Raw genomic sequence first — 22,379 nt, 5'->3', positions numbered from 1 at the left:
CCCTTAAACTCAGCAGGTGGATTAATCTGACTGGTGTTTCATCGTTGTCTCCAGACTCTGAGGTCATCTACAGGAACAGCGACGGCCACGTCATCAAGTTCAACATCATCACCAACAAGACCGACATCATCCTGACCAACACCACCTTTGTAAGCAGAAACACGAGTCTGTAGTTCAATGTTCTTCTGGGTTTATCTTTTGAAGTTAGAATTATACTTTCTTTCTTCAGATTAATTTCAACGTGGCCAAATATTCGGTGTCTCCTGATCTGAAATACGTCCTGTTTGCCTATGATGTGAAACAGGTAAGATGCTGAAACACACCTGAGCCACTTAACAAACGTTTTTTCTTCTATGGTTAATGATAATCTGCTGGTGTTTGGTAGAGAAGGACTGGATGGACCGCACACATCCCCCCCAAGGGCCACACACGGCCCATAGGCCGCTCTTTGGACATCCCTTTGTTACTGAACGTTATCTGAGAGCTCATATTTGACTTAGTTGTGACAAAACCAGCTGAGAAATGATTGCAGTTTTCCAAATCCCATTCAGGATGAGGATTATAATCCCTCCATGACTCCGGCGGGTCACGTTCTCTCACTAATGGAGCAGCAGGGCGAGCTCAAAGCACAATTACAGCTTTCCGATGGAGAAGAGAAGATGCAGAATGAGATATGTAAATCAGACCCTCCACAGTGGAGGGGATCAGCTGTGAGGATTAGTGACGCAACCATTATTCCGAGTTAATTTGCATATTTTGGATAAAAGGTTACAACTTGGAATAATGGAGCCAATAAAGCTGGAGGCCATTTTTATTCATGGCTGAAGGTTAAAGTGATGAAGGAACAAGTTTAATGTGGAAATATTACATTTATACATAACAGATGCAGGATAATGAACCCACCCATTCATCAAGTTCTGGTTCTGGTTCTGGTCCGAGGCGAGGTCTCCTCCCAGCAGGGTCAGTCTGACTAGACCATGAGCACTGGACCATCGTTCCCAGATCTTTTGTAGCCGTGTTGTTGGTTCTTGTTTTAGATCTTTACCCAACAGTTCATTCTGGTTCTGGTTCTGGTGCATTATGGGTTGGCTGCTAGTCCAATCTGGGTAACGTAGAACTAGCTGATAGCCTGGATCCCACAGAGAAGAAACTAGGTGTGTGAGGTCTTCATGGAGATGAATCAGAAATATTAGACATTATTATAATTGGAACAACACATCTCTGATATGATTCATTCATAATATTCACTAGATTTGAGTCTTTTGTGCTTCTGATAAACAGAAAAGATAAAAATATGGTTCTGCTGCCGTCAGCAGAACCAGCAGCAGCTTCCTGTTTAATTCATGAGCAGAACTTTGGTCGGATTTAGTTCCATGAAGCTGCAGAAGACGGTCCCTGCATAGCAGAGCAGAGGTGGAGGAGAGAAACATGATGATAAAATATTTAGTCAGAGCTGTCAAAACGTGCACGCTCTTGCAGAACGTGCACACCAGTGCCTTGGTGCTGCGAGTGGACGACTCCGGAGCTGGTTCTCCAGAACATGACTCTAGAGAACCGGAGTCCTGAACATGAAAACACAAGAGAGAGAGAGAGAGAGAGAGAGAGAGAGAGAGAGAGAGAGAGAGAGAGAGAGAGAGAGAGAGAGTGTGTGTGTGTGTGTGTGTGTGTGTGTGTGTGTGTGTGTGTGTGTGTGTGTGTGTGTGTGTGTGTGTGTGTGTGTGTGTGTGTGTGTGTGTGTGTGTGTGGTTGTGGCTTGGCTACATCGTAGGTCACCACCACCAGCGTGTGAATGGGTGAATGACTGATAGTAATGATGCTTGGGGGACTGTAAAACGATAAGAAGGTGCTGTACAAATACAGGCCATTCACCATTTTGGTGACTAAAGCAGTCATTTAGTATTTTTGTTCTTTCGATCTGACAGGAAGTGGTTTTATCTGGTTTTTCAGATTAAATCTTCTAAACATTTGCAGTTAAGTATGTGAATGTATTCAGGGATTTGATGGATTAAGTGACTAGACTCAACTGTGAAATCTCACCAAAGGAACTGGATTTTGTTAGGATCTCTTGTCCATGTTTCCATTTTAGAGCAAATTCATCTGTAATTTGCACAAATTAAATCCAACAAAAGCTCCTAATCTCTGGGATTCATGTTGGTCACAGCTGAGAGCCGCCATCTTTTATTTATTTACAATTTTATTCTAACCTCAGAATCTTTGCAGCTTCGCTATTTTCAGATTTATGGTTTCCAGTTCCAGTTTTATGTCTGATGGGTTCTAATTTCTGCTTTTCCTATAAAAGATGAAGAAATGTGGAGTTTAAACCTGAATCCTGTGTGTGTGTGTGTGTGTGTGTGTGTGTGTGTGTGTGTGTGTGTGTGTGTGTGTGTGTGTGTGTGTGTGTGTGTGTGTGTGTGTGTGTGTGTGTGTGTGTGTGTGTGTGTGTGCGTGTGTGCGTGTGTGTGTGTGTTCTGTCTGTGTGTTTGCGTGTTCTGTCTGTGTGTGTGTATGTGTGTGTGTTTAGGTTCTGTATTTACTCGTCTAGCGTTTGTATTTGTTTTGTTTTTTCCGACTATCTGCCACCGGAACACGGATCGGCTAGTTAAAAGCTGCCGGAGCAGAACGCAGGAAAGCTTTTTTTCCTCCAGCTGTGCCTGCAGAGGATAATGCCGGTGGAGTCGTGTAAAAACAATCAGCAGTTTTCCATTTTCATAGGAGATGAGTTCATATTCCAGCGTCCCACCTGGAGGAACAACTGCTGATAAAAAACTAATGAGCTAAGAGCTGGAAGCAGGTCGGAGAGACGACACAAACCTCTGAGCTCGTCTGGTGTTTCAGAAGAAAACAAATCTCCTGATGGATCATTTATTTTAGGAAAGCAACACCTGAGCCTTGGAGCAGAACTGGGAGTTCATCTGAAAACGAACGAAAACAATGGCAGGATTATAGTTTTTAAAGGATTCCTATTTTTCTGTTCTTGTATTTTTAGTTTATTTTGCAACATCATTTAAACTAACGTCATAATAAAGTAAACTTGTTCTGAGAGCTTAACGAGGTTTTTCTCCTGAGGAAACGGAGACATTTAATTTCTTTCACTTTTATTCGCAATAAATTCCTCACAGCAGAAAAGCAGATCTAAAAACAAAAAAATCCTTAAAGGTTGGAGAATGTTTAGCTTCCAGGTCTGAAACTAAATAAGAGCAGTTTTCCTAACTCGGCTTCACATACCGACCGGCACAAGTTGGCTTTAATTTAAAAGTTTGGCCCGATTCTGCACAACGCCGGCTAGTTTAGAGTCTGCTGTCACGAGAAAGGCGAACATGAAGCTGCATCAGTCAGGAGGCATCTCCATGGCAACCAGAGAGCCAGAGGATGCGTTACAATGCCAGGTCCCACTGTGTAAAATCTTCAGTAGTTATTTAACCGAGGTGTTCTCTGATTGGCCCTCCACTGGGGGGTATTTGCATCATGTGACATTTCAAAAGGAGAATTTAAATAAAATGTTAGTTTTAGAGCTGAGTTGAATCCTGGAAGAAATTTAAATAAAGTAATTAATATTTTAATAAGCAGGATGTTGGATAAAATCAGTAAACCATTTATTTGTATTTATTCAGCTCGTTGATCAGTAACAGACCCAAATGATCTGCATCCATCATCTAGTGAGGAAACTTTCCTTTTATTCTCTCCATCTTTGTTCCATCTCACTTTGATGAAGTTTGAATTCTCCCGTCTTTATCTGAGGACAGCCTCCTCTACCTGTCTCTGTTCACATCCGCCCGTCTGTTCCGTAGATTTCCTTCCTCTGTCTCTCCTAAGATTTCCCAGCAGAGACGCTCTGTCGTGATCCGTTTCTCAGATGGAATTAGAACGTGGCGGCCCACAGCTGTCATCCATGCAAATGGGAATGATGGTATCTGGGAGAACAGCTGGCACTCTGTTGTCTTTGAGGCGGACCTGTTTTAATGTTCTGCCCTGATGTCGTCTTTCACATCCACACGGCCATCTTTCCCGTTGTCTCTGTGTGTTTCCAGGTGTACCGTCACTCCTACGTGGCATCCTACAGCATCTATAATATTCACACACGGTGAGTACTTGGTCCCTTTGAAGGAACCTGCAGAACAAACCTCACCGTTTGTTATTTGAAACCAGGCACTCTGAGAAAGATGAGCTGAGTTCTGAGTTATTCTGCATGTATGTGACAGGAAGCCAGATGTTTCCTGGATAGTTAGTTTTGTTCCAGAAGTTATCTGACTCAGATTAATCACCAAACTGACCTGAGGTCAGCCCAACATCTGTGGCCAGAGGAGCCGCTGATCCACCTGCTGATGTTTGTTCTCTGTTCAGGGAGGTCTGGGAGCTGGATCCTCCTGAGGTGGTGAACTCCGTCCTTCAGTACGCTGCCTGGGGAGTCCAAGGCCAGCAGCTGGTGAGCAGATCCAGACACGGCTCCGTCCCGTTCTGTAGGATAGCTTTTGGAACAGTTCCCTCCCATCCCAGAGTTCCACGTTAGCTCTCTGACATCCCAACAAAGGTGTCTCTGACATGATGAGGAATCTTATGAGGTTGGGAGTTGGGGTCTGCTCAGCTTTAAACACGATCCCGGTTTTATTATTTGTTCTTTCTGGGGTGAATCGGGGTAATTACCGCTCCGCCATATTAGCTCAGATGGCAGAGCGGCAACCAGCTGGTGACTGGGACGCACTCCATTTAGTTTGGGCTGGCACAGCTTTAGAAAGTGGAATGGTGGCATTACGCTGGGACGCCGCCACCCACCTAAGTTAGGGGTCTGGTCCCGTGAAGCCCGGTTTATCTGTTCTCTGGTTTCAAAGACGTGTTTGTGTTCGGCTTGTTTATGGATTTCTAACATAAACAAACTGCTTTTACATCTTTTTATTGATGCTGAATTACAGGCTGAAGCCAAATCTCTGGCTCTACAGCAACAAGATGCTGCTTAATTATAGCCCTGGGCCAAGTCTGCAGAAGCACCGTCTAAAGGAAAATGCTCGGTTCAGGGACTGAAACCTCTGAGATGAGTTTAACCCTTACATGTTATTGGTTCCTATAAAAAGACTTTATTTTCCAGAAGTCTTGGGTTTGGGCTGTAGAACACGACTGCTCTAACGTCCTGTGGCGGTTTAGCATTTTAGAGCAGAAGAGTTTCTTTATTAGACCTAAAATAAAATCTGCAGAATATTTTCCCTCTGTTAGAAATAAAAAAGGAAATAACTGAAATAACTTTAGAGAATAAAAGTAAAATAAATGCAGATGATTAAAACCTGGCTCTTTTTCTGTGACCTTTGACCCCATCAGCCATTGCTCTTCATCATCACCATCAGAGTTGGTGAGGTTCACTGGAACTGGGTCTGACTGATTCAGGTCTCACATTCCAGTATAAACCAGATCCTCTCTGCCATGTGGGGTTCCTCAGGGCTCTGATTCAGGTCCACTCCTGTTTCTGATGACATTCAGCTCATTTAGTTCTTCAGGCTGAACAAGTTGAGTACTGATCAGAACTCACTAACTTGTTGGAGGAGAACACGTTAAAGATCCGGTTTCTCTGATCAGGAAACAAGCGGCTCGTTTAAATTCTTGAGGAATCTGGAGGTTGTTGACCAGTTAAGGAAAGTCAGAACATCTGGTCTCAGACGGGACCTGAGATGGTTCTTCATGCTTCATGAAGCAGAAACAGCAAGAGCCCTGGTGGTTCTTCTGGACCCGACTGATGAAGCTCTTTCATCTCTGCAGATCTACATATTTGAGAACAACATCTACTACCGCTCTCATGTGAAGAGCAACTCCCTCAGGCTGACGTCTTCAGGGAAGGAAGGGGTCATCTTCAACGGGATCGCCGACTGGCTTTACGAAGGTGAGTGTGTCCGTCGGCTGATCCAGGAGTGGGATTAAATCCCACGCTGCTGTTGGGAAGCGGTTAGCAGCGGATTATTAAATATTGCTGTGAGTGATGATGTCTCCGCTGGCTGAAGTGGTCGTGTTGACGCTCAGTCTCGTTTAGCAGAAAACGCTTGTTTATAAATGGGAATATTTTAGCATAAAAGGAAGTTATGAAATATTCATGATGTTTGTTCTGGAGCTGATGTTTCCCCACTGGGTGTGAGGAGTGGATTTATGAGCTTTACTCAAACACAAACGGCCAGTTTTACCCGGCTCTGCTGGTAATTACTTTATGTTGTATAATTATAGAACAATAAGTGATGGTTGACCCTGGATCAGACTCTAATTGAGTTCCTTTTCATTAGCAGCACCTTATTCTGCTTTGCTGTGTCTGTGTGCGTCCGTCGTTACTATAGAAAAGCATTTCCCTGATTAATGGACAATTATAATTGGATAATTAAAATAAAAAAGGAAAGCATGAACCACACTGTTACTGCCAGTTTGTGTTTCCGTAGTAAAGTTCAAAACTCTGAGGTAACTTCTAATCCAAACAGCAAAGAAACAAAGTCTGCACTTTAGAAAATAAATGTATAGATTATATTTTTATTAGCCTTTTTATTTTACCATGTTTTATTGTTCAGGTGAATCAGGTTCTGATTAGATAAAGACTAGAAGAAGTTAGAGCAGTCAGGTTCAAAGACTGATTATGGTTTCCATGGCAACAGAGGAGATCCTGCAGACCCACACGGCTCACTGGTGGTCACCTGATGGGGAGAGGTTGGCCTTCCTGGTTCTCAACGACTCTCTGGTGCCCAACATGGCGTTACCTCGCTTCACTGGCTCAACGTACCCGAAAGGAAAGCAATACCCCTACCCAAAGGTAACGTCACTAAAGCTTAATATCAGGTTATTTATCCTGATATTAAGCTTTGATCCTGAATCATCTGATTGGATCGTCTGTAAAAGCAGGATTTTACTCAGTCTGCTCCTCTGGAGCATACAGGTGTGTGTTAACACGAGGAAGAAAGACGTTAGGATTTCTTCTGAGACACAGCCCATTAATCTGGAAAGGGTCAAAGGTCATTTCCAAACAGTTTGGATTCCATGAGTCTATGGCCCAATCCCAGTACTTGCTCTGCGCCCTACGGCCTTCTGTGAAGGACACTTGGAGGAAGGGTGCAGTGAGGCTTCCAGTGCGTGGCGCACTAGTGTGTGAAGAATTGCTGAATTGGGACAGGGAGCATTCAGTCATCGACCGCAATGCATGCTGGGATGTTGGTCGCTCTGCTACTTTAAAAAAATCTTTATTAACAACTTTCAAACAAACAACCAAACGATAATTTGACAACATTTACATTCATTAATGCTTCATCTGAAATATTCAGAGAAACGATTAATCATCCTAAATATGTTCAGAAGAGGCACCTGAGCCTTTCTCCCACAGCAAAGGATTGTGGGTAAAACCCTTCCCCCAAGTCCGCATTGATGTGGACTTGGGGGAAGTGCGGATCAAGGGTGCAAAAGGGGCGTGGTCAACTTCCGCACCTAAGTATCGGAACACCTTACACACTCACACCCCTGCTCGGGATCGCACCTAAGACAGCTGTCTCAGCAGGTTCACCCTGAGGGCAAAGGTCAATGCTCAGATAAAAACCCAGGAGACTCTACAGGCTTCAGTCAGCAGGTCAAAGATCACTACAGGTCATTTTAGGGTGGACTTATGGAGCTGGTTACCCACAATGCACTGCAGCACAAACAGATGATCTCTATCAACATGGAGGTGGAGGGCTGATGATTTGGGCTCCTCCCTTAGCTCCAGCACACACGTGTAGTATGACTTCATGTGTAATTAATCCCAACTCTCTTAATCTGGGAATCTGAGTTTTTCTGGATTATGTGACGCTTCTGCTCCCTGCTACAGGCGGGCCAGCCCAATCCGATGGTGAAGCTCTACGTGGTGAACATCTACGGGCCGACACACACGCTGGAGCTGATGCCTCCTGAGATGCTGAGGCTGCGGTGAGCGGAGTTCGGATTTGCCCCAGCAACCTTTGACCTTTTAAAACTCGTGTTTTTTTTATCAGCTTTAATTGGTCATCTGCTCTATTAGGTCAGATAATAAACTGTTAGCGGTTAATCTCAGCTCAGGTGAGGTGAAACATTTAATCTAATGGTTTTTCAAAATAAAAGCAGGTAGATTTTAGAAACATATCTCTTCGGGTTGAGTTCAGTTTACTCTGAGATGGATTTAAATACAGTTTATTTATCAAGCTGTAATTGTGCATAGACTTCTTTGTTACAAAGAACTTACTGGAAGTATTTCAGAATAAGAGCTTCACGTAAACGCTTTCACCTGCTGTTGGGTTTTATTTATCTTTTTCCTGTAGACGTTTGTTACTAGATTTATGATGAAACTGTTTTAGTGGATGGTGATGTTGTTTATGTCACATAAAAACTTGTGGTAGGAAGATCTGGGCCTGAATTACAAACTTAGACCGATTTAGTTGCATTTATATTTTATCGGCTTAAAAAAACTTTCAACACAAAAAAATCTGAATCTACGTAGAGATCTCTAATTTATCATCAAATTAAAAAATAAAGACAAAAACAGCTTTTATTAGACTTCATCAAGTGTTTTTAGGTTTTAGTATAAGTCTGAACAGGCGTGTTAAAACTTCCTCTGATTCTAGTCGGGACCACACAAGTCCCTCAGAGGGCTCAGACGGCCCGTAAGCCTTGGCTTGGACACCCTGGTTTGACATCGGTGTTTTTCTGTTTTTTCTGTGCTGGCGTGCGCCGGCCGCCCTGATAGGGAACACTATGTGACGATGGTGAAGTGGATCGGTAAGACCCGCACGGCGGTGAGGTGGCTGAACCGGGCCCAGAACATCTCCATCCTGACGGTGTGCGACTCCACCACCGGAGCCTGTGTCACGGTCCGTGTTTCCCGTTTCCTCATCCTTTAATTGTCTGAGATGAAAGCATGAATATGGGTTTATTCTTACGTCCTCTAGCTGAGATGAGCTCTAGAGCGATAAAAGTGTTTTCACATGATTGTTTCAGAACGAGACGGGTCTGGAGTGAACTGATCGCAGTTATTGGACATATCTCCATTAAAAGTGAATGAAAGTTGGGCTCAGTCTGGTCACGCACCATCGATTATCGCTTTAATCGCTCTAATTACTGAACTCCTCGCTCATGTCTCGTTAGCTCACACGGCTTTTCTTTTTCTGCTTCGTATCGAATCAAACGGACCGTTTTCTGAGCCTGCCGTCTGTAACCGAACCAGCGAGGCTTCAGATGAGCTTCAGCTCTGATGTCAGAGGAAGTGAAAGGCTGGACATCCACTTCCTAAAGCTTCTGTTTCCACGGCAACAACGCAGTCAGGTTAAAGGGAACTTTTCAGCATCTCTGTGATAAGAACACGTTTCATAATTTATGTTTAAGCTACAGAAATCTGAAGCACCAAAATGTTTCGAGTTAGTATCAGAAAGAAAAGGTTGCTGGTTCAAAACCCTTTTATACACCATTAGCAGAATTTTGCAGCTCCAGCTGCCAGATGTTCTAATCATATCTAATTTAGTCTGTGAACAGCCTCTGGACTGGGAGATTCCCTGTCTGCCCGATCGTCTCCGTTTGAATCCTGATTCCAGACGGAGCTCTAGAACCTGAGGTTCTACTGGGTCAGAACTGGGTTTAAATATGAAGCTGAACATCTGGATGCTGAAGCTGATGGTAACGTGTCTTAATAGAGAAACAAAAAGTTAAATATTACCTCACATATTAATAAATAAAATGTTTTATTTCCTTTTGAAGGTTAAAACTTGAATCTTCTGCGTCTCACATGAACACTTCTACATCATTCTGATGGAACTCGTTTGTTTGTGAATTACAGGAATTCTGTGAAGGTGAAAAGGACTCATGTGTTGATGTAAAGGTGGAATTTTTCATCGTAGATAAAGTCGTCTAACAAGCGAGCACGGTCGTGGCCCCTGACGGGCCGCATTCCAGTTCTGCTGTTCCTGATTTCCTGCGATTTGCACAAACAAACAAACAAAAGCGTCGTTGAGCCAAAAGCCGGCTGAGCTCGGTTCTGGATGCCGAGCCCAGATTCCTCCTGCCAGAACTCGGCATGTTGGTCAGGAAACAGACGAAAAACCATGTCCCTGGATGCAGACGAGAGACGGACCAGAAAATAAAATCTGTTTTAGACACATTTGTGATTTTATGTTTAATCTTTCATGTCTGACAGATTTCCTGTTTTTATTTCAGACACATGAAGAAAGCTCTGAGCTGTGGCTTTCAAAGCAGGTAAACGTTTGTTTATCCACCAGAATTCCTGCTGCTTGTTGCTTTTTAAGAGTTAAAATGGGAATTTTAAACGCGGATCCTAAATCAGTGCCACCGCTAATGAACCAAACACTAAATTAGTCTCACTTTTGGATTTTCTCTCTGAAAATAATCTCTTCATGCTTTTAACAGCTTACAGTAACTCTGGGATCATCGTTAGCTCTCTAGGAACTTACAGATGGAGCCTCCATCTTTGATGCTTTGATCCTTTTATTATTTTTCTTGGTCTCACACACACACACACACACACACACACACACACACACACACACACACACACACACACACACACACACACACACACACACACACACTTCCCTTTGTAGTTTTTCAGGAATTGAAACTCCTTTTTCATCTTAGACTCAGAAACTTCAGACTAGAGTCCAAGTTACCGAGACTCTGTGATAAACGCCTCGCCCATCGAGTCCTCTGATGCGGTGGACACCTGAGGCGTGTATGGCTGCTGCTGCTTCAGGTTTAAATGTTTCATCATTTTTATTCACAGAACCAAGAACCAGTTTTCTCCAACGACGGCAACCGATTCTTCCTAACGGTCCCGGTTAAACAAGGAGGGAGAGGGGAGTTCCACCATATCGCCATGTTCACAACACAGGTACACACACACACACACACACACACACACACACACACACACACACACACACACACACACACACACACACACACACACACACACACACACTAAAAAAGAACAAGGACGTAAAGCCATCCCAGAATGCAGACAACACTAACCAAAGCCTTTCTGAACCCGGGTGAATCAGCTGCTGGTTTGTTTTCCTCTCAGCTCCGAGCCGATCAGAACGAGGTCAGACATCTAACATCTGGGAACTGGGAGGTGACCCGGATCATCTCCTATGACGAGAGCAATGATAACCTGTGAGTTGAATCAGCGGGGAGATCAGAAGTTTTCTACAGACTTGGTTTAGTTCTCTAGCTCTTTTAACAGCTAACCCTTAAGGCTCGCGGTGACGGAGCGTTCTCTGTGGTTGGGCCCAAACTGTGGAACAAGCTACCACTCAACATCAGGACCACACTGAATCTAGAACATTTTAAATCCTTTCTTAAGATACATTTTTTTTATCTGGCTTTTAATGGAGGTTGAGCATCTTAATAGTTTTTAACAGTTTTTATTATAAATTGTGACTGTTGTGTCCTCATCTTATTTTAGGTTTTTATTGTTGATCTGTTGTACCTTGGCTTGTTTTACAGTGCTTTGGGTGTAGCCTTGCTGCTATAAATAAAAGTGACCTTGACCTAGTTTATTACATCTTGTTTATTTTGGTTTTCTTCAGATATTTTCTCAGTACTGAAGGATCGCCACGGCGACAGCAGCTCTACAGGTTTGACTCCTTTTTAAACCAAATCTCACCAGAAAACCTTTTATAAACTGGAGCTTTGTGTTAAACTAAAGCCACTATTTGAAATTGTTATTATGATGTCGTCTTCCCGACTCCTGTTAGGGGTGGTAAACGTTTCTGATCTTTAAACTACACATGCGGAGCTGTTAATAACATTTCTGTCTTTCCCTGCTCAGTGTGAAAACGGTGGGATTGTTTCCACGGAGATGTCTAACCTGTGAGCTAAATAAAGCTCACTGTCTTTACGTCGACGCCGACTTCAGCCCATCCACCCAGAACGTCCTCCTGCGCTGTAAAGGTAGGACGTAACCTTTGTTCCTGCTGTTAAAGCTGCAGCTGAATGCCGCACACAGCTTCACATAAACTGGATGTTAATGCGATGTTACAAAGATTAAATTTTGTGTGATTTAGAGGATGGAAGCAGCAGAAGAGCGCCGCCTGTGAAGCGTTTTCATTCTGGGGTATAACGGCCAATCAGAAACAAGCTAATAAAGTGTTTAGTGATGGGCGGACGCTCCTCTGACTCGGTTACCATGGTGATAACATGGCGGCAGAACAGGCACCTGTGTTCAGCCTTTAACTCATGAACTTTGACCTCACCGACTCCAGACATCTGATTGGTTCCATGCTCTGTTGGTTTGTGACCAGCAGGAGGCGCAGTGACATCTATTCAGGAACTCGCCGACAGGAAATAAGACTGAAGCTTGTTTTAGCTTTAACTCGTATTCAGATATGATTTATTGGATGCTTTTCCTCTACGTTTGTTTAGGAATTCCTTCAGGATTCCACATAATTCATGTAGTTTTCCTGTTTCAGGTCCCGGCGCTCCGGCGGTGATTCTCCACAGCCTCAATGACTCCAGTAAGTCGGGAAGTTTATTTATGTTCTCATTCATAAAAGATCTGAACAACACAGGGTGGCTCTCAGAAACGCCTGCAGCTGATTAGGGTTTGGAATCAGTCCAATCCAAGATGGCCTCCCCACTGATGAGTGTGGAACTGTAGCTGCATCCTGTCTATCTGGGTTTCAATTCTCCTACAATCCCAGATAATTCCCGTCCTGGTGTCTGGTTAAAGTACTGGGAATCATTCCTGCAGTCAGATTCCGTTTCCCTCCTTTGTTCCCGGGAAGCGTCCACATCCTGCAGACAGCTGCTGACGTCACTCTCGTTTTCATGGCCGCATGTCCAGCTGTTAACAGCTGTGCTGTGGAAAAGCAAATGATTCGCTGCAGGTTATTTAGACGGGTCTGCTGTCCAAAGCTTGGGACTCCGGCTCCTCGGCAGTTCCATAATGAGAAGTTTCCCATTAAAAATGCTGGAAAACTGGCCAAAGCAGGAGCTGCAGTTTGTCCCAGGGAAGGGAAAAGCTGGGTTTGTGTTTGGGAACAGGTTCAGCACCAATAACCACGTTAGTGTGTGTTTATCGGTGCTCCTGTTGCTCGTTTCATGACCAGAAGAGAAGAAGCTCCTGAGGAATGATTCCAGGTTTAGTGCCGGGGTCATCTCAGGTCGTTCTATCCTCTTACAGATTACTTCATCCTTGAGAGCAACTCACTGCTGAAGGCGGCGCTGAAGCACAAACGGATCCAGCTGACGGACTTCAGAAACGTTCACATAGAACATTTTGGTGAGAACGGGTTTTTTAGCTTGTGAATCCATGCAGGAATGTCGATAAGAATTCCCGACTCTTTCTTCACAGATTTACCTCTGAAGATTTCCTACCCGATGGACTTCTCCGAGTCCCGTCATTATGGCCTGCTGCTGATCGTGTATGTACCACGCGTTGGCCGGGCGTCACATCTGGATCACACTAACTGGTCCTTTGATCTGTTTAGTGACAGCGCCCCCGGTGGTCAGGCCGTGAGCGACCGTTTCTCCCTCAGCTGGGACTCGGTTCTGGTCAGTTCTGATAACGTCATCGTGATCCGATTGGACGGTCGGGGCAGTGGCTTCCAAGGTCAGAGGATCCTCCACGAGGTCCACCAGAGGCTGGGAACGGTGGACGTTCAGGACCAGGTGGCTGCTGTAGAGTACGTGTCACAGACGCGACTCGCCACACCTGCTTTATCTTAACGACCTCCTGAAGAATCCGAAGTATTAAAAACATCCAGATTTTTTACGTTTCTCTTCCTAGATACATGATGAAGTTTCCGTACGTCGACCGAACACGGATAGCGGTGTATGGAAAGGTGAGAGGCTTCCCTCGCTCCGACTCCACTCTAAGTCTTCCTGGGTTACATTCTAATTTGTTTCCAGGGTTACGGAGCCTATCTCACCTTAATGATGCTGAAGTCCACCGACAACCTGTTTAAGTGTGCGTGTGCCATGTCCCCAGTAACAGACTGGAAGCTCTACGGTGAGGAAAAGCGTTTCTCTGGTGGGATTTATCCGTGATGCAGCTGTAAGTGAATCTGTGTTTACATCCATCACTCCTCATTTGCACAGCGTCAGCCTTCTCGGAGCGCTACCTCGGCATGCCGTTACGAGATGACAGCAGATATCAGGTGCGTGTTTCCTGCCTCCTCTGGCTTGTTTGCCGTTGATCTTTGAAAGCACATCACACGCTGACACGCCCACCGTTAAACTCCTGCCGTTCCAGCAGGCTGCGTCTGTCAGCCGGAGCCGGAGCAGCTTTTCTCTTCCCAGAGTCGCTGTTAGGGTTTTGTTCCTGCTATGTGGGACTTTGTCACTCAGCTGTCACCGCTGGAGACGAGATGTTAGCTAGAAGTGGGTCTTTCCTCTAAAAATAAAACAAGTCTGATCTCGACACGTTTACTTTTCCATCCTGACACAAATCTGAATTTGTGACTCTCGTGGTTTTATTTTAGCATATCTGTGATTGCAGTCGCTTTGATCTTCTCAGTTTTCCAGTTTGCTGCAGAACGTCCAGGCTCTGAGGGAGCAGACTCTGATGCTGGTGCACGGCACGGCAGACGGTGAGAGACGATAAATTCAGATAAGATGAAAATAATGTAACTGTGGTGCAGCACAAAGAGGCTTAGGGTGCTGGGAGGTAATGAGGCAAATGCTTTTTAATCAAAGGAGAGAAGAAAAGCTGCTAATCTGGATGGATGGCAGGGTATCCTGAGGAAAACACACCGGATAAATCATGCATGTTGGAATTGTGGATCAGAATCTGCTGACATGTTTGTTTTTTTCTTCCAGCCAACGTTCACTTTCAGCATACCGCTGAGCTCGTCAAGAACCTGGTGAAGGTTGGAGCCAACTACTCGATGCAGGTGAGTCTCACGGTTTTAACCCGCGTCCATCATACATCCTGCAACAGGATTGGGTCGTGGGGACATTTAGCAGGTGTTAGACAGACGTTCTCTCTGGTCAGCCATAGCTTTCCACAGAAACTGGTCACTTCACCTAAAGGATAGCTCTCAGGTCATGTGACCTAAACCTCGTCTGATTAATCTAAAAGGCACCTGGCTGCGTTTGAGACTTTAGGCCACTGACGTGTTTCAAACAGACTTGATATTTGCCAACGGTCCCTTGGAGAAGCGTCCCATCAGACAGTCTCGCTGACTGTAGAGAACATCCACACTGATGTCCACGCTGTCCCCATGGGTCAATCTAGCAGAAAATAAGTGAAACGCATTTTACGCTCCAACAATAAAAGCATCAGGATGTAAAGCGATGATTTTATCTAGCCTGAGGGGCAGCGCTATGCTAAACCAGAGAGACCAGCTGATGTTCTGTGCAGAACAGGCAGCAGGTCACCTTTCTCTGTGCTGCTGCCCTCTGGCCGCAGGACACCTGGACCTTTGTCCTGACAACAGCTCCGCTGGTTTTAGTTTGAGAGAGATTTCTTTTGGGTTTTTTAGAATAAACCTTTTTCCTACTGAACCAGCTCTTCTATGTCACGACCCAGCTCAGCTGGAGGTACCATAGAAGATGTGGTTTGGTAAGAAAAGGGTTTATTCTAAGAAACCCAAAATAACCGGGTCTGGAGGACAAAACAAAGAAAACGTAGCGGAAAAATGTGCGCAACTTTAAGTTGACTAAGGACCTGGCTAACGCACATGCTGGACACGGAGAGCACCTGCAGTGCTGCTGCTGAGAAGATACAATTATGAAATCCTGCAGCATTATCACTTGTACTGCTTCGTTTTCTTACAGAACAAGACCCCCCCCCCCCCCCACACACACACACACACACACACACACACACACACACACACACACACACACAGCCTCAAGCGCAGAATATCAGCAGGGGGACAGATTGAGACAGAACATCATACGTCTGTGACAGCGTGTGTGTCCTGTCACTGTGACCTGATTGATCATGCGCCCTGGCTACTTGGACAGGGGAGATCTCCATTTGGCTGACTGGTTAGCGCCCGTGACTTTCGCTTGGGAGACTGGGGATCAAATCCCAATTGGACCTTTTTTTTTTTATATCCACCACAGATCGCTCTGAGGAACTCACAGCATTGACGGCTTCAGCAACGCTGTGCCTCTCAGTGGATTTTCTCTTATTTGTTTTGCAAAAGCACTTCCTTTCATTTCTCCACCTCACCCACAGGTACCTCATTTTCTGCTTCTATGAAATAGCGCTTCCTTGGTCTGCCTTGATCTACGGTCGTCATGTCATTGGCAGAGAGCTGCAACAGCCGGCTTATGTATATGCATGAGATCCACAAGGCACTTTGCGTTGACTATTTATGGCAGTAAGTGGGCGTGGTGAGGGCGGGATGAGACTAAAATGCAGCCGAGAAACATTCTCGTTAGTCTCTGATTTATGAAGCGGAGATTGCGTGCAGCTGTGTGTACTCCATGTTTGATAGATCACAAACCTACTTGGTTTTAGAAAAGATTACACACAATGTTTGATAAATGAGACCCCAGGTGTCCCACAGCTGCTCCTACTTCCTCCAAGACCTCCCCTGGACCTACCTTCATCGACATGAAGTTTTGATTGAAACAGCCCATCTTTTTCCCCGCAGATCTACCCAGACGAGGGTTACTTCCTGTCGCAGCAGAGCCGCCGGCATCTTTACTCCACACTGACCAGCTTCTACAGGGAGTGTCTAAAGGAGGAGCTGCTACCGCTGCCTGATGGTGAAGAGGAAGAAGAAGAGGAGTGAGACCAGAAGAACTTTTCTGAAATCTATCAAAGCCTTTTGGACTCTGTCAGAGCTGCTGAGGCTCTGAGTGTGTGTGTGTGTGTGTGTGTGTGTGTGTGTGTGTGTGTGTGTGTGTGCGTGCGTGCGTGCGTGCGTGCGTGCGTGCGTGTGTTGGACACCACAGCGACACCACTGGGACTGAACTGGTTCGGACCTCCTAGCATCAAGTCATTCTGGGACACTCGGGTCTTGGCAGGGCACACGGAGGATGTCTCACATGTGTTGCAGGTTTTTTTAGACTGCAGTCATCAAGTTAACTAAGTGCATGGTCCCCATTAGCCCCCCTGTGTGCAAGGTCCTGGAACATCATACACACCTGATTTCCTCTGTTGCATCACCTGGATCAACGCTCCACCATCACTTCCTGTTGGCATAACCACACTCACCCTGGAAGCAAATGTGCATTGCCTTATAAGGACTTCCTGTAATTCTGTTAAAGCAGTCATGTTGAAGAGATAGCTGACTTTAATCTTACCTGAGGTTCAGGTGGTTTCCATGGAAACATGCCTGCAAACAAATGCATTAAATCAATGTTTTTAATTGATGCTCTTTCAGTTATTTATCCGGAGTAAGATATCCGGAGTAAGATCCATCCCACCAGTGAGTAACCGGTTTGACCGTTAGCCCCAGCCAACACCGACTACAGAAAACAAACAGGCAATAGTGAAGCTGACCACAGCCGAAGAATCGGGACGACATTTCCACTGAGGAGGTAGAAGTCCCTGATGTGGGAATATTTGAGAAAAATTAGATATATTCCCACACAGGAAACTTCAACCACCTCCTAGGTGGAAACGGAGCAGTCCCGATGCTTCTGCCGTGTTCAGTTTCACTTTAGTTTTATTATAAGGCATTGGAGACAGCTTTACAAGGGCTTAGCCAGGTCTAACAGTCAAATGGTTAATCACTGCCACCCTACCAGTGACATCACCTAAAGAGGGCGGGGTTTATGGAAACAGGAAGTCGTCGTCTGACCAGAGCAATAGCCCCAGCCAGCTTCAGATGATACGTTTTAGTTATTTCACCTTTTCTTGTAGGTTCTGATTCCTGCAGACCTCCAGGGACCTGCCAGAGCCAATCACACGTTAGGAGAAAACTCCCTCGTGTTGAACTATAGAGGTTTCTTACATAGCAGATATGAGCAATCAGGCTGTTCCAATCAGAGGACTTCTTGCTGTTTACAGAGACTCCGCCCACTCAGTGATGCAGGCATGCATGCAGGCAGCTCAGAAGGAAGCTCCTGCTCTTCCCGCTGAAACAGACTCTGATCTTAAACATGGAGCTCACCTCATTCCCATTGGCTGCTGGTCTCCTTGAGCCCGCCCCCTGCTCCTGATGACAGCTGATGGAAAACATAGAAAGTGGATCAGACACTGGTAAATAAAACCGTTGAAGTGCAGGATTCCACTTTAGAGCTGGCCTGATGCTGAGTCATCTCTGTTTCTCTGAGCTGAGGTTGGCTCAGGGAAAAGTAAAGTCCGGACTATCCCTTTAACTCGTAGACTCAGGCCTCGGCAGAGCTGTTGGTTCAAAGGGGATGATGGGTTTCTTCTCTCTAACGTTTTACCATCCTGTTTGGTGTTCCGAGCCATTCCGAGATGAAATCCTGGTTCTTCCTGCCAGTTGGAGACTTTATTTAACTCTTCTTAAAGGAAACCAAGCGTAATAATAAAGGATCTACGAGGCGGACCACTCCAGTGGCTTTAAGGTCTTTGCATGTCTGCTACAGGGAAACTGTTGCGTTGCCACATTTGTACAGTGAATCATCAGAGTGTGTACAGAATCTATTTTTAAGACATCTCAGACTTCAGTCTTCGAGGCTGGATCGATTGAACTTCTTGTACATTTGTTTTGGTTTTCTTCCTAGGATGGGTTTTGTAATGCTTGTTGTTCTTTTTGCTGTTTTGAAGGGGCGGGGCCAGGGGCGTGGCCGGGTGAGGTCAGGGGTTTTTGTGATTGTCCTCTAGTGATGATTATAAATAAATTAAAAATACAGAAAAACCTTGGATAATTCTCATTTGTGTCTTGAACTCGCCAGCTGCTGCAGCATCAGCGAGGATTAATGCCATCGGGGTGGGGGACTGCAAACGACAGAAATAATCTGAACAGATTAAATTTGTCATTAAAACAACTTTATTTCTTTAAGGGGAAAGTTTTTGATAAAATGATTAATAAGATACTTCCTGAACAGCCTCTCTTCAGAGAAATGGGGTTTATGCTAGTCTAGACTGATGAGCTGGCAGCTGATCTGATAGAAGACAATTCCAGATTAAATCATCTTTCAAGGGTTATGTTGATGTTTCTTAGTAAACCTTTAATGCGTGTATTTATACTTTACCAAAGAGTTCTGATAAACGGCCTTCTAGGGCTCTACAGCCCCCCAAGCAGCTTTACAACACAATCAATCATTCACCTATTCACACCCTGGTGGTGATGAGCTCCACAGCGGCCCTGGGGCGCACTGAGAGGCAAAGTTGCAGAGCACAGGCGCCACCAGCAGGCAAGGTGGGTTCAATGTCTTGCCCAAGGCTGCATCAACTTTGAGAGACTTGAGTGGGACTCAAACCTGCAAACCTCCGGTTACAGGGCAGGCACTTGACCCCTCTGCCACTGCCGGCCCATGAGGAGTTCTGTGCTGTGGTACCCGGTCTCCACCTCTCAGTCTGTGGAGGCGGGGCTCGTTGGAACTGAAGGTCGGAGCTAAAGGTTAGGTCAGGGTCAGTCACTACCAGCTAGTTTCATTTATTCAGCTAAAACAAGACTATGGTGAAGCTGGGGGTTCTTCAGTCACCTCCCACCGTCCTCCCGTCTACCTCACCTTTAATCATCTCCCCCGATCAGAGCCACACACACACACACTCGGGGTTGTATCAACTAGTGGACTTCACGGCTCTGTAGTGACGTTTTATGCCTGTCATCGACTAGTCGCTGTCACGTGATAATGACCGACAAGATGCAGTCCTCGGAAAAGACAGCAGGTGTCGAGCCCCTGTTCATCGGGAGGCGACGAGCTGTGCCAGAGCGTCGGTATCTGACACCCACCATAAAATGGACATTTGACCGAATTGTGACCTTTACCCTCTTGCAATTTAACCTTCCCCATCCCCCCATCATAACCTTGACCAGCTTGTGCATGCAAAGCTCCAGACATCTGCGCCCTGAGCACGGCCACAGTAACATTATCAAGTTAGGTGTCGCCACCTCAAAAACAAATTTAACACACGATCGTTCATGTCGGCTCATTTCCTTTTATGTTTTCTGTCTTTTATTTGTGCCTGATGCGTTTCGCTGCTGTGGAGCGGAGCGCATCACCTGTTTTGTCCTCCGGTGACGCACCTAATTGGTGCGGCCGGCGCGCAGCACGCACTCAGCTGTTTTTGGGGTCGGTAGATCTTTTAGAACTGCAGTTCAAAGGTAACTCGTGAGGTGAAAATTCATGAAGCCAGGTAGCAGTTTTTCTTTAGGATTGAGAGGAGATGCAGGAAGAAAATATTCAAATAAAGACAAGTTCGTTTTTGTGGTTTTGTGGTTGCAACAAACAGACGCCATTGAAAATAATCAGAAATGAGGAACAGAAAATTGAACGATTCTTTCGATGTTTAGATCAGCAGGAACTCTGAGAGGCTGCAGGAGTTAGCGGCCGCTGCGCAATGGGAGGGGGCAGAGGGCTGAAGCAAGATGCAGAAACTACCGTTGTTAAGAGAGATGTGTTTAACTTTGAAAATGTGGGCGCAATTTTAATTGTCAAAAGCTCCAGCGAACCAACACCGTCAGGTGTATGACGTCATCAACGACCAGTCAAAGTCGACTCGATTTTCATTACTTGACTGTCGACTTAAAAAAATAAGTCATGCAGCCCCTAACACACACACACACACACACACACACACACACACACACACACACACACACACACACACACACACACACACACACACACACACACACACACACACACACACACACACACACACACGTCATCACTCCAGTCCACTTCATGTCTAAAGCACTAGAATCTGTAGCCAGCAGGATGTGACTGAAGACCTTCACTAGTCTCAGTACTGCGACAGGACTCGACTGGAAACCCTCAGAAATCTGGTTACCAACAAGGAAGCCTCGGCCTAGGGCTGGGCTATAAATAGAAAATTTATCATTATTGGCAATAGCAGGTCAAACTCCAGACAGAAAGGTGTGGTGTCCAGTGCAGAGTCCGACGGCTTCTGTTTCTACGCGTCCATGGAGTCAATTTTATGTCAATAAGGTCTTGCGAGAGCACGCACAATCACGAGAGGATAATTAAACATCCGTAAGAGGATAAGTTCCCATCCACTAGTGCTCAAAAAGTCCTCCGCGCATGTTTAAAACTACTAGTGCGAAAAACCACCTTGCGTGAATGTGCGTGTTTACGAAGACCCTCAGGTTGTATCCAGTCAAGCACAGACAATTGTACCTGTTGCTCGTAAGTGTGGGTACTACGCGCATTGAACTGTTAACACACGCTTGTGCAGCCTCCTCTGCTCTCGAGTAGAAACTCCACTCTATCGGACAAGTTTCACTTTTGACACTTTGGGGGGCGGGTTCCAAGGAGCCGTATTCCCTAACGTGATTGGTCACTTTCAGACAGAGATCTTTACCCATCGACACATAAATAGCTTTACCTTTTAGTCTTTACCACATTTTCCCACAGTACTTGTTTACGTGCAGAAAACGTCTTTGATCCAACTGTGTCCGAACCCAGGAGCAGGATGCTTGTGAGTACGGGTCCTCGCCGGTCTAGCAAGGGCGGGTCCTTGCTTGACCGCTAAAACCGGAACCCAGCGGCTCTGAATTTGGACAGTCTGGTCTTCACCTCTACGGTGGTCTGCGGGTCCCGTCACAGCCGTGGCGGCAGCTACAAGCAAAGGAAAAATGCTAAAGCTAGCGAAAATCGAGCAGGAATATTTAAGGAGCTACAGCAGCTTTACCTCCATCAGCAGCGTTTGTTCACAACCGTTTTCAGGTAAAGTAATTTAGTTTATTCTAGAAGCTTTCAGGACTTTCATGTATGATTTAAGCTACAGAATGAACTTGTACACAACACATTACTACAGATTATTATCATGTAGGTAATCAATATAAACCAAATGCATTATAAATGTTGAATCATATAAATGTTGAAAATGCAAGCCCTTTTACTCGCCCCGTGAATTCTCCTCATTCATTCTGGCCTCTGTTTACATCCCGCCGAGTGCCGACACGCAGGCGGCACAGCACGCGCTTGGGGATATAATTCTGTGTGTGGAGCAAAAACACCCCGACTCCCTGATCATTGCCCTTGGTGACTTTAATAAGGGGAATCTGAGCAAAGAACTACCGAAATACAGACAATTAATTTACTACCCAACCAGGGAAAACAGCACGCTGGATCACTGTTACACAACAATAATGGGAGCCTACCATGCTGTGCCGTGTACTGCGCTCGAAATATTGGATCACGTCCTGATCCATCTGATCCCCACATACAGGCAGAGATTAAAGCTCTCCAAACCTGTGGTCAGGACATCCAAAAAGTGGACTAAACAAGATGTGGAAGAACTTCACTCCTGCTTTGAATCAACAGAGTGTGTGTTCGGTTCTGCCACAGAC

The 22,379-nt window shown here is 45.4% G+C and overlaps 1 protein-coding gene across 4 annotated transcripts in view; it reads left to right on the top strand.

Annotated features, from left to right (window-relative positions):
- The window catches only part of LOC107382735 (inactive dipeptidyl peptidase 10), a 151,751-nt gene extending 132,996 nt beyond the window's left edge, over positions 1 to 18,755 (top strand). For 2 of the 4 annotated variants that reach the window (XM_054751285.2, XM_054751286.2), the window contains exons 4-26: positions 55 to 149; positions 230 to 304; positions 4,029 to 4,081; positions 4,342 to 4,423; positions 5,743 to 5,863; positions 6,615 to 6,769; positions 7,811 to 7,908; positions 8,702 to 8,825; positions 10,162 to 10,200; positions 10,745 to 10,852; positions 11,045 to 11,136; positions 11,553 to 11,600; positions 11,795 to 11,916; positions 12,435 to 12,479; positions 13,148 to 13,246; positions 13,319 to 13,388; positions 13,455 to 13,649; positions 13,754 to 13,808; positions 13,876 to 13,975; positions 14,065 to 14,123; positions 14,483 to 14,555; positions 14,785 to 14,858; positions 16,575 to 18,755. In XM_054751285.2, coding sequence (XP_054607260.2) covers positions 55 to 149; positions 230 to 304; positions 4,029 to 4,081; positions 4,342 to 4,423; positions 5,743 to 5,863; positions 6,615 to 6,769; positions 7,811 to 7,908; positions 8,702 to 8,825; positions 10,162 to 10,200; positions 10,745 to 10,852; positions 11,045 to 11,136; positions 11,553 to 11,600; positions 11,795 to 11,916; positions 12,435 to 12,479; positions 13,148 to 13,246; positions 13,319 to 13,388; positions 13,455 to 13,649; positions 13,754 to 13,808; positions 13,876 to 13,975; positions 14,065 to 14,123; positions 14,483 to 14,555; positions 14,785 to 14,858; positions 16,575 to 16,715 — 2,123 coding nt within the window. In that variant the 3' untranslated portion in view covers positions 16,716 to 18,755. Of the gene's footprint in view, positions 1 to 13; positions 150 to 229; positions 305 to 4,028; positions 4,082 to 4,341; positions 4,424 to 5,742; positions 5,864 to 6,614; positions 6,770 to 7,810; positions 7,909 to 8,701; positions 8,826 to 10,161; positions 10,201 to 10,744; positions 10,853 to 11,044; positions 11,137 to 11,552; positions 11,601 to 11,794; positions 11,917 to 12,434; positions 12,480 to 13,147; positions 13,247 to 13,318; positions 13,389 to 13,454; positions 13,650 to 13,753; positions 13,809 to 13,875; positions 13,976 to 14,064; positions 14,124 to 14,482; positions 14,562 to 14,784; positions 14,859 to 16,574 lie in introns of those variants that run through there. The other 2 variants (XM_070552942.1, XR_008565976.2) reach the window with 2 other exon arrangements.
- Positions 18,756 to 22,379: the final 3,624 nt, after the last annotated feature.

Source organism: Nothobranchius furzeri, chromosome 7 (assembly GCF_043380555.1).
Source record: "Nothobranchius furzeri strain GRZ-AD chromosome 7, NfurGRZ-RIMD1, whole genome shotgun sequence".
NCBI classification, from domain to species: domain Eukaryota; kingdom Metazoa; phylum Chordata; class Actinopteri; order Cyprinodontiformes; family Nothobranchiidae; genus Nothobranchius; species Nothobranchius furzeri.
This window is presented reverse-complemented; position numbering and strand designations above follow the sequence as displayed.